At 41.7% G+C, this 12,612-nt stretch overlaps 1 protein-coding gene across 3 annotated transcripts in view; it reads left to right on the plus strand.

Annotated features, from left to right (window-relative positions):
• The window catches only part of numbl (NUMB like endocytic adaptor protein), a 77,082-nt gene that overhangs the window by 30,218 nt on the left and 34,252 nt on the right, over positions 1 to 12,612 (plus strand). The window contains exon 1 of one of the 3 annotated variants that reach the window (XM_042486647.2): positions 8,238 to 8,553. The exons of 1 other annotated variant lie outside the window; for it this stretch is intronic. In XM_042486647.2, the coding sequence (XP_042342581.2) occupies positions 8,390 to 8,553 (164 nt within the window). In that variant the 5' untranslated portion in view covers positions 8,238 to 8,389. Of the gene's footprint in view, positions 1 to 8,237; positions 8,554 to 12,612 lie in introns of those variants that run through there. One more of the 3 variants, XM_088078605.1, reaches the window with a different exon arrangement.

The raw sequence follows: 12,612 nt of genomic DNA on the forward strand, positions 1-12,612 counted from the left end.
CTAGTGTGTGTTCGTCCAAATCCACTTGAAAACACGCTCACACACTCCTCTATCATCTTATAGTTGCTCAATGAGGCTTTGTCTGTAACTACAGGCTTTGCGTCGGTCTGTAGGAAAAGATAAGACTGAGATAATGGAGATGTATGATGATGGAGAGTTGTTGAGGAGAGGAGAGATGGATTAGGGGAAAGAGAGAGAGAGAGAGAGAAGAGAAAGAGAGTGGTATTGACAAGAAGCACAAATCGATGAGCAACCTGTCAGGATAAGGCAGTGGATTTGGCTGTCACGCCTCCCTATTGGACAGCCCAACCATCCAAGTGCAGTTTTACAGAGCGTGACTGGATGAAAAAGAAAGTTTTGGTGGACTCTTATCAGCCGATGATTGGATAGCTAGTGTTTGGTTTGGCAGAAGTCACTGAAGCGTTAATACATAATGAGGAGCTGAAGTGGCTGAAATCTCCTAAAGAAGCATGACAAGTAAGCTCATTTTGAGATTACTGGCCTGATTCTCTGCCATATTGAGTACAGTAAAAACAACTTTTGACTATTTCTCGGGTCAAAAAAGTTGACTTTTTTAGCCAGTTTTTTGACATGCTATATTATGGTGTTTTTCGACATGCACCCCTGAAATGGCGCTTGTAGACAAATCCTTAGCTCTCATCAGCTTCACAAGGGCGTGGACTCAAGTCACATGGCCAGGACTCGAGTTAGGTTATATATTTGATGACTTTAAATTCAACTTGATACTTGGACATTAGCACCAGTGACCCATGACTCATGACCTCTAAACTGTTAAAACTTGATACCTTCACTCAGGCCCAAAGATTTAGTTTATGTACAAAAATATGGAGTTGTCAACAAAAAATGAATTGCAAAATGTGCAGGTCGTAAATTACAGGCAAAAATACAACCACTAACTTTGTTCAGCAGCTGAAAATGCACAAATAACAGTAAATTACAACTAATGTCAACATACAGTTATCGGTGAGTGAATGCTAAGCTTAACTTTTTAACTAACTGGTTTAAACAAATAAATCCTAATTTGAAAAAGTATTTTTAATTAATAGTAATATTGGTATTACTTTTATTGGAAAGTGACTTGACTCAGGACTTAAGTGCAAAGACTTTAGACTTACTTCTGACTTGCACAACAGTCACTTGGTCCCTCCTCCCACAGTTTGTTTTAGCATCTTTCTCTTTAAGTATTTTGGTTTAAAAGCTCGATACGTTACCGTTTGATTTACTGCTCCAATAAACCCACTGTAGCTACTCTGCCTATCGAGCATGAGATCAGCCACAACAAAAGCCAGATATTTCCCTTTAGGAGTTCATAGAGACCAACTTAAAGCTAAAAGAAGAGTGAGGATTGGACTTGAAAACACGACTCTAGATGAATATTGGTGTCAATGCTGGATGTGCAAATAAGCAACTATTTGCTACCATATTCGCTTCAGCATTTTATGAGGAGAAACATGTTGCATTTAAAGCTTGGTGCATTGCCCAACATGACCATTCTTAACTGTTAATATTGCTAAATTAGAGACCAGTTGCGCACATGAACACACACATGCACACACACGCACACTCTGACCACTGAGGTTTTGGGTACATGCCTGAAGCATTTGGTATGTAAAAGGAAATGATGTCATTGACAGTGGTTGGTTTTTAATTTCCTCCATTTGGCGCATAGTCACAGAAAAGAAAACATGAAAACACAACTTTGTTTCTTTCTCGTGTGAATGTCATATGTTCTCCTCTACTGTGTTCTCATTTTTTTCCAAATACTTTTTAGTGATATTTTACTTAAATTTAATTATATTTAATTTGGAAAACAGACTTAAAAAGCTTCAGATTGGACCTCATACATGCAGATAACTTTAATATAAAGTTTAGAGTTTTAGTCCATGAGAGCCTCAATTCACCTTTATTTTAAAAGCAGCAATAACACTGGATGTGTCTGGAAGGAAATATGAGCACAGTCTCCACTGATCACCTTTATTTATTTATTTATTGTTTTATTTGATCAGAACTTTCTGAGGATTCATGCTTTTTTCCCCGAGTTCAACTTTGCTCATTTCAAGTCAGATCTGCCTGATTTGTATACTGAAATAAGAAAAACAGTGACTTTAAGACAAATCAACTCCTAATAAACTTCCACGAAATTAATAACTTGCTTGGTAATCACACATAATTTATTTTGTTGTTGTCACAGTTTCCAGTGAGGCTCCAGTAAGTAGGTTATTGCCTGTTACTGTATGCAGGTCTGTGCTCGAAGCTGTGCTGGCCTGTGCTGCACTGGAAGATTGCTTACCAGTTAGATTATTGAGTATTTGTAACCCCACAGATCATTAATCGTGGTTGCATGTGTTTTTGTATATGTGTGTGTGTGTGTGTGTGTGTGTGTGTGTGTATTAGAAGGAGCCTCATTTAGATTCAGACAGTGTTGGTTAAAATAACAGGCTGTTATGGAGTCACTGAGGCATGGTGGTTGTAAAACCACAGAGTCTCAGATTTAACATGTTTGCGCACACACACACACACACACACACACACACACACACACACACACACACACAGACAGACAGACAGCATGATTAGGTTTCTCTGTTTCAGCTCTTACTGGTGGCAAAGCTCACTTGACACACGTGCCAGAGGGCTTATTTACTGCGAGCAGGAAGTGTGTCTGCTACCTAGTCAGTGAGCTCATCGTGTTTCATAACTACATGGCAGCTATAATAGGCTTATGCCAGTGTCTGTGAAGTAGACGGATATACACACTCATACAGATGAATATGCATGCAGATGCCATACAGTTATTCAGCACTATAGAGATAACATTTAATGCACCCTCCTCTGAATAGTTTAAAATTCTTTCCCTTTGTCTTCATCGGTGGCTTTGTCTTCCTGTCTCATTGCTTATTTTTAGGCTCCTTTCTTTCTCACCCTCCTCTTCTTTCTGTCTGTGCATCTCTCTCCCGGAGGAGTGTGAAAGAAAAGAGGAGGAGGACAAGTTAATCACACCGATTAAAGGTCCATATAATACATTGAGAATAACAGAAATGACTTGCAGCTCAAAATTCACTCCTAAAGTTAATACAGAAGTTTTGTATCACCTTTAACAGGAGAGACATGAGGAGATGTCTCATACTGCAACACAATGAAACTGTTTTTGTAGTCACGTTATTGCCAAAGCAGAAAATTAGATTTAATTTAGATGCACAAAATAATTGCCGGAAATTACACCCCAGAGTCCAGACATCAGATTTACACAACAATAGCCTGACAACATTAATACCACAGTGACATTTGTGTGGAGTTTTATCTGTTTTTGTAAATGTCACAGTCGCTGTTGCTGTGCTGCTTTCAACAGCAGAAAATCACTTACCTGTTTCAAAATATTGCAGTGAGTGTGTCACGGTATCGTGATAGGGAGTCATCTTTTTTAGTCCTATAACCTCTTGTGTTTAATGTTTCTTCTTGTTTCTCAAAGACTTTCGTCAACGCTAAGCCACGGAGGGCTGTTTTTGTTGACATGTCATGTTACTTCACAGCATAAGCTGTTGCAGTCTTCAGTGTTGCTTGTGAATGTTATGTACATATTTATTCATATGACTTCTTGTTATCAGAGCAAGCCTCCTGCAGTGAACATTAAGGCAAGTTTCCCCACGGGGATAATTAAGTACATCACAATCACAATGATGTTAGGCCTGTCAACATTTCCTGTCACCTCTGTCAGCACACTGTGAAATGGAAACAACTGACAGTAAGCATAAAGACAGATGATGTTGAATGTTGCCAGTCAGCTACAAATACCCACAAGGACAACAAGGACGTTTTGATCCCTCTCAGTCTCATCCATTGTTGATCTCTGGCTCTGGGTGTTGCAGGGTAAATAGCTTAGGGGATGAAGTGGCATCGTGGAAGGCTAGGAATGTGTGAGACGAAAGAGATAGCATTAACGCTAAACTGAGTTACAGTATCACTTGGCTCAGCCACAGCTCTTGGTATCCACTGACAACCCTCCTTTCGCCTGAAACACAGGCTGAAATGTCTTGATCCAGGTGCGTTTATACTTCTACTCAAGCCTCTTTGACACATGCACTGCAATCCTGAACTTACCCGGACAAGCTGTGTGAGGATGCAACTTCTGAGTCACTTGGACCAGACTTTGCTTTACCAGCTCCCTGGTACAAAGTCCTTGTAAAGTCCGATTTCTCACTCCGAACTCATCATATGGGGACACTCGATCAGTTACCTTCTGTGTCAACCTATGACGTTTAAGGTTTCCCTGTGAATCGGCTGTTAACACTCCAGGACGTCACTAAAGTGATGTCAACAAATGCATGTGTGGTGGGTCGCGCGGCATGGTCCCCATGTTCACTCAACAGCGCAGACTGTCACGGATGGTCAGGATTAGGCACCAAAGTCACAGGTGGTTAGGTGTAGGCAAAAGAGGTACATGGCAAAATGTAGAAAACACACACACAAACACACACAGAGGAACCGAACTCCGGACTCCTGCAAAAAAGTTGGTTGTCCACTTCTACACTTGCTCACCCTCTAAGCACGTTCACATATTACATGATTACCGGCATTGCATGCCACCGATTTGCTGCGTTATCATCGGACATGTCCCTGCATGTTGCATGTGGATGCAGAAGGTGGCCTTTGGCGTCACACTCCTTTGCGGAAGGTCACTGACCGAGCATCACCATGTGTCAATCAGCAAGTAAACAGATGACGAGATTCAGAAACTTCTGATGGTAAGGGCCAATGCCAAAATTGTCTGTCAAATTCAAGGAATGGCAAGACTTGATTGTTTGTAACCAAATTATAAACCGGCTACAACTGTCATGCCCTGCGTCCTGCACCACTCACCAACACTAAACTGTGTATTACGAGTAGGTGAGAACGCTTCTGACATGGAAAATCTCTTGGGCTACATCAGTTAAAGGAAAACCTCTGACAGTATGAAAATTCATATGAAAAAGTAGCTTTAGTTGTACACCCATGGGGTTAGATAACCTGCAATGCTTTTTAGTGCAAGGTGTGAACAAGCTGCAAAGTGTAGTTCATTTGTTCTAAATCCACTCTGCCCAAATCCCAGCAGCCAAAAAACCCTTTTAACCCTCACCATGTCATTTTCAAAACCCTCAGAGAGTCCCAAGGTCAGTCCCTCCTTCATGTCTACAGTTGTCAGCCCAGTCCCCAAACAGCTCACCTCTAAAGACAGCGCTCCACCGCCCTTTTTCAAGCTCAATTACCAGTCGTCCACCTCGATCTCTGAAAGTCCTCCTTCTTCCCTTCTTGCTTCAGCTTCTGCACTCTTTCGGTCACAAGTTCCCTCTTTGATAGATAGATGGATATTTCCAACGTGTAATAAACAAAAAAACAGAAGATAAAAATTAAAACAAAATGGCAATAAAACATGGATAATAACCAATACTCAATGAATAGATCCCAATAGGCAACAAGGAATTGCATCTTACATGTTGGAAAAGGAGTAGGAGAAAGTATAAACTTTTTCTGTTTCTAATCAGTTAATTAATTCGTGAACTTCATCTCTAACATTATACATACACTTAAATATTTACACACACAAACTTGCATATATACAAACATACGCACACACGTCCACCAATCTACCTGTACAGCCTACACATACATGCATATTCATATATATTAAACATAATATGCATACATATATTCGTGCTTAAACCAAACACGCAATATACAGTTTATAAACAGTAATTCAAGTTGTGCTTACAACATGGATGTCATACTGTGTCATAGACATGACTGTCTTCAAAGTCTTTCCTCAGTCACGTACCTCTGTAAAATAATATTTTTGTGCATCTTTCCACAGTTTTACTCCACAAATTGAAAAACACTCTTCAAGTATTTGGCCTTCAAATTAACTCTACTTTCAGTTCCAACTCTAATCCAACCCTCGCTCTCCTTTCCTTTGAGCCCTGTTGGGTATTCAGACATAAAAAAGACCTGTGCAAGGAGCTGTGTGGGTGTGGACCTGTTGCTTTGGTTACCATTGAGATGATGAAATATGATCTACAAAGTGCATTGAGACGAGAGTGAAGCATGAAGGACAGATCATGGTTTCAGTTAAATATTAATAATGTAAACGCTTCATGTCTCATGCTTCAATCATCTCTGCATCTCTGACTTTTTAAGTATTAAATCCATGATCTGTCCGTAACGTTGACCAAGTGTTGCAAGTCCTTAAACATAGCCACCTCACTGGATGACTTTGCAGTGAGTTGCAGTGTTTCTGTAAAATGCTAAGGTCCTGTTTAAAGAAATGAGGAGGCTGTGTTTTTCAGGCAGTGCTGTTGTCTGTAAGAACATGGCTTTAGTCTTTTGTCCTAGCTTTATCTCTACCTTTATCCAGTTCCCTGCACCAGCCCTCAAGGCACAGCACTTATGTCCTGATTTAGCTTTGATCCACCTCCTACCTAAGCATCAGCTACTTTGCTGCTCTCACTGCACTAAGAAAACATATATATATATATATATATATATATATATATATATATATATATATATATATATATATATATATATATATATATATATATATATATATATATATATATATATAATGTTCTCACCTGGAGTAAAATATCCCATTATATATAAGAGGCTGTTTAATTCCTGCAATGGCACAATAGGCAGTGTGGTGCATTGACTGCTCCACATCTGATATACAGTAAAGTGTAAAATCTGCAGCGTGACCCACAAACCTCTTGAAACTCTCAAGCCTTGTGACCAAACTTTGAACTAGATTTACTGTAACTGTGGATTTCCACCGCTTGCATGTGCGTTGCAGAACGGCTCAGCTGCGGTTTTGCTCCATGCTCCCTCATCCGCCAACTCTCACTGGTTGTGGTTTGAGTGCAGCAGGGTGCAGCACTACCAGATCAGCTGGATTGGCGAGACCATGGTGTTTCTGCAGCAGTTACAGAATCACACGCATTAATCAGTACAGGAGCTAATTAGTAATTCACCATCCACTCTCATAACTCCTTACATGGTGTTCCACGCCAAAAGGATGTGTGGTGTCATAAATAATTTTGTGGTTTTCCACCTCTATAATTAGCTTCTCCTCGTCCATGGTGTCCGATGTGACCTCTGAAACCCTCTGACCTGTTGACTCCAGGCCTGGATTCGCTCATTGTGAAGTTTTGTTTATGTGGTTGTGAGATACGATTGGACGTAAACACGGAGTGTATTATTCTGAAAATTAACCGGATGTTTTGATGTTGTGTCGCTGTCTGTGCTTAATTTGGCTGAATTGATGCAAAGTGCTCCGGCAAACGGCAAAAATAGAATCCTTGCGTATCTGATCAGCATGAGTTCGGACCGCCAGAGCTGGGATGGAGTTTGCGACACAGTGGAGCCAGTGGCAGTAAACTTATAGACTTGAGTGTAATCTATTCGCTCCGTCTGCCGTGGCAGATCGGAACTTGACCGAGCACAGATCTGGTGGAAATTAGCCGTAACTGTAGGTCTGAAATGAGTAGCAATTCAGCAACTTCTAGACCTATTCTCACCTCAACATTGCACAGTTCTCTGAATGTTCGGGTGTACAAGGTTTCTCAAGCTTGGCCTACAGATGTTTTCCAGCTTTGAAATCTGGAACAGAAACAATACATTCTCAAAACATGGAACATTGTTACGACCAGGTGCCTATTTGGGTGTGGTCTGAAGGTTTCACCCCTCTCAATCATCTGTTGGGAACACCGTCTGCTGTTTTTCTGTGGCCAGCCTTCTAGCACCCAGTACCAGGAAGCAGCCCTCTCCCTCATGTCCAATAACATCCTGGTGGAAACATACTACCAGGCTGAATTCCAGTCCGTCGTCCAGGCCTGGCCTTATTCCCCAGTTCCAGCTCCAGCGCCTCTCCCCAGGCTCCAGCCCCAGTTCTTGCCCTCTCCCCCACTGCACTCTTGACCAGTGCACCCATAGCAGATGGAGAGCAAAGAAAACTGTGTCACCACCAGCCATAACTCGCTCCCTCACCCCTCCCCTTTTCTCTTTCTCTCTGTGACTCTCTCTTTCTATCCTCCCACTCCCTTCTATCCTCACTCCCAGGATTTGGTGCATCAAACATTGATTTGTCTTTATTTTTAGAGCAGCTGCAAGCGTATGTGCATACGCAGTATTTGTTTGTGTGTATCTGGGTACCAGATGCTCATCCATGCTGGGTCGTGGGCAGTTTGATTGTGTTTGGGTGCATCACTGTGCATGTCTTTGCGAGTGTGTCAGAGCTCCTTTTTCCAAGTTAATCCCTTAAGAAGAGGTGTGGTTCTTTCTCGCTCCGCTCTGCGCTCCCTCTCCTCTCTGTCCCTCACTCCGAGCACAATATCATCACATGCTCTCTCGCTCCTCATCTTCTTCTTGTGCTGTTGTTGCTGTGGCCGCCAGTCTGAGGGAGTTCTTGCTCTCAGCCTGTCATCTCTGCATCTCCTCTCATCCGCTGTCATTGCTGTGTGACATGAGTTCTTGTGGCGAGATGGGGGAGGCCATCGAACTCAGGTGAGTCGAATGCAGAGCAGTAGGTGTGAACTGTGCGTGTTTGTTTGGGAACTGGCAGGTTATTTCCAACATGCACATGCGCTTTATGTGAATATGTGCATGCGCTAATCCCTTTTTCTGCATTTCTGTGTGTGATTGTGCACCTGGGAGTATTTTGGTTTCAAAGTGGGTCGACTGTTACCGTAGCAGTCAGTACCTTGGGCTATTTTTCTCAGCCTCACCTCGTTTTCTGTCCATCAAGTTGACCCTGTTTCAACAAGGCACAAATGTGCAAGCTCTATAGAGGTCAACAGGAGATGTTGGGTTTTTGTGATAGTGATAGCTGTGGTTTGTTGTTGTTGTTGTTGTGTTATTGGCTTCGGTGGTATTTTCGGTCAGTGCCAAACTGATAATAGGTCTAGTCCAGCCTGTATCCACAGGGCTCATAGCGGCTAATAGCCTTAGCAGATGCATTAGCCCCCATGCCCATATGGAAGAGATTAAACCTGCTACATTGATACAAACGCTCACCAGTTTTTCTGTGTTAGATCCTTCATGTTTTTGTGTGCACGTATAGATATGAGTATGTTACATGATTGTGCAAGTACACCTGCCATGCATTTGTTTTACATAACCTTATAAGGTTTGTTTCCAAGTCTTGCCATGCTGAAAGGAAGGGGGACTGCTTCAAATTCAATGTTTCCTCTCCTTCCTTTCTCTGCCCTCACGATTAGATAATTTAGAAGGACAGCTCTCATGTGTGTTGCAGAAAAGAACGGCAAAGTGTGAGAACACTGTGGACGACAGAGACCGGTGTAACGAGTGAAATGAGGACAAATGAACAACAGCAAGACTGCGACTCAACAGGAGGGAGAAGATGAGAGGAGGGGTGTGAAAGTGAAAGTTGAGTTTGAGAAGTGAAGGGTGAAAAGTGCTGAAAAAAGTATGAGTGGAAGAAGTAGAGGAGAAGAAGATTCATTATGGATGCAGAGGAAGCAGATGATAAAATTAGGCTGAAGATTGTGTTACTTGGTTCATCATTACCTGGCCTTGTAAAATATCAAAAGTATTTTGCAGGTTTGTGCTGCTAACATTAGAGAAAATTCTTTTCAAAATGGGAAGAGAAAGAGTTTAAAAGAGGTAAGAGACATGAGGAAAAAAAAGTCATAATAAAGCTAAAAAGAAGAAGACTTACATACGCAGAGAATTGAAAAAGCTTTGTTTGACTGCGAGTGTTCAGTGTTTATGAATGCAGGCTGCAGAGCCACACCAGGTCACTTGGCATTCTTCTCCGACCCAAGAGTCTGACGTACAATCTGCACAATTCAAGCTGGAGGGTGGGGTTGACAAGACATTGAGGAATTATAGCAGCAATAATAGTTTCGTCAGATGGGGAACATTTGAGTTGAGTGATTGTGTTTAAAGTCATTTTTTGTTGTTTTTTAGTTTTCTAAATAAAACTTGAATAACACAGAGTCTAGTAAAGTCCATAGTGTTAAACATGTGTTTTGTTTATGTCTGAAAAGTTTTGACAGTTGAGTTTTGGAGCATTGGTGTGAATTTCCTTGTGTGTGTTGCAGTAATGACTCCTAAAACCTGAAAATTAGTTAGCATTTTAGCACTCCTAGTTCCCTTGTGAGTTTTAATTAGATGCCTGAAATAAGGCCTGTGATAAACACAAGGTTAAAAGGTCACATTTTGTTTGTGGCTAAATGAGACTGCAGAGCGTCATCACGCTGAACCGCGCCAAACACGTCTCTACAGGCACGTTGTGGTGGTGATGTTGAACTCATGCGACCATAGTGTAGTTCATTTATTACCGAATGTTGACTTTTTACTTCTGGCGCTGGCAATTATACTTTAAAAAAATGATTGCAGTGGTGTTCATTTTAGAAGATTATCTTGCTGAACAAAAAGTGTGAGTATCAAAACTTTTGTTTGCCATGAAACTTATTTTTGCAATAATCCAAAATGTAATGGTAAAATCCTATAGAGGCTTTTTATTGAGGGTACATGGCAGTGTCAATGTCTGTGTTAGCCTACAAATAAATGCCATCCCTGCAGTAGTCTATAAACTCGAGTTATTCTATAATGTCCGTGGTTTGTGAGCCTCATCTCTGACCACAGAGATGAAACTGTGCTGTGCACTTTGCCATCATATGAGAGACATAATTCAAACGATAAGCCGGCCATCGGCACTATTATAGACTGACAGGAGGGGATACAAAGTGGGAACACAGCATGACAATATGATACTGGAGCATATCGACTAGACTGCTCCACTTCACGCCTGGCTGCACTGTGTTTAGATTAACTTCCACACACACATTCACACACACACACACACACACACACACACACTCTGCCCATCACACATTTGTGCAAACATGGGCATGCTTTAACATGGCTGCAGACACATACACATATGAGTGCATATACAGCTGGCATGGTCCCTGCCCTCTTCGCCTGCTGTTCCAAGGGCAGAGGGGGATTTGGATATTGTTCTCTTAATCTATCTCTCTTTGTATCTTGGAACATATTCAGACATACACACACAATCCCGTGCACACAGGTGTGGGCATATTCAAGCATTTTGTGCACAAATGCAATGCATGCAATGATGTTTAAAGGGACAAGAATATTTTTTCCTGCAAAAAAAGAGAGTGGCTGCAAGTTCTCTTGCAGAAACAAAGGCTACAACACACTCTCTCGCACACACACACAAACACATGCACACAGAAGCACAGTCTCCTCCAGGCTTAACTTGGGTGGGTGGGAATTGAAACAGTGGCAGGAGGGGCAGTGACACAGCACCGAGATAAGCCTGGAGGAAGAGGATAATAGGTGTGAGAGCTGTGTGTGCATGTGTGTTTGTGTCCTGGTGTTGAGGTGACAGTGCGTGTGTATATACATGTGTGATGGCACCAGCACATGCTCTCTCTCTCTCTGCAAAGCTAACACAGTATCACTTGAAGTTTCCCAGCTAAATCCTATTTTGCAGAAAAAGACTGGGAAGCAGATAATTTTAATTGCAGGATGTTTTCTCAGACTCCCGGCTTCTCCAGGCTGCCCTCCTCGGTCCTTTATTTGATTTGCGCCTGGAATTAGTGAGGCAGGAAGAGCAGGAACATGATGTGTGCACTGTATGAATTGTATGTACGTGTAGAAAATTAGGAAAGGCATCTGTGCTACTGTGTCTGAGCATGATATTGTGCGTTAGATGTGTGTGTCACTTTACTTCGCCATAGTCAAACCAGGACAAGAGTCAGCTCTAGAAACTTGTGCTGCTTCCTGGATCTATCCATCTTCACTGTGTAGACATCTCATTTCATTCCAAGCCTAAAGGTTATCTGAGGCTACATTCACATTACAGGGCTTAATGGGCTTAAAGTTGGAACAACAACAAAAAGATGTCACATTTGCAAAAAGTGAATGACATAGAGGTGTAAGCAACATCTGCAGAATAATCGCTATAGTAGGAAGATCTGATGATGCATAATAATTAGTCATCCTGTTTCATGGCTCTTTGAAGCAATGGAGGTTTGTTTTCGGGATAACAGGCTGTTGTACAATTTTGGCTTTTGGTTGATTGGCAGCTATTGCTTGTGGTTCTGTGGAGAGAGAGGTGTGTCCAGGTTCTACATACCAAATTCTCATGACAACGCTGTCATGGCATGCAGGCAAGCTGTCCAAGCAAGAAAGTGTCTGGCAGTCAGGCCTTATTGGCTAAAAACTGGGGCAGCCTATTGCAGCAGCAGAATAGGAATGTTAAGTGGCCAAAAATGGAAAAGAAGTGCAATTTAAAAATCATTAATTCAACAACCAGGCTTCAATTAGCTTACTAAACCATCAGTTTGAAGTTAACATAAGAAAAATCACAAAACTTTCTAGTTTTGATGCAGCACTGAGGGACGGTCACCAAACTGCTCTCCTCTTGTTCAGTTCAATGTCTGCTCGGTTAGCATGAGCTGAAACAGCGTCAGTGGGTCTCATCTGACACTGGGCCGTTAACATTCCCAAAAAACTCTGCTCGAATCTATTGTTAAACAAATTAATAACTGGTAGGTATGATTAGCTGTG

Source organism: Plectropomus leopardus, chromosome 6, assembly GCF_026936395.1.
Source record: "Plectropomus leopardus strain MGB_pleo_1.0 chromosome 6, ASM2693639v1, whole genome shotgun sequence".
Taxonomy (NCBI): Eukaryota; Metazoa; Chordata; class Actinopteri; order Perciformes; family Serranidae; genus Plectropomus; species Plectropomus leopardus.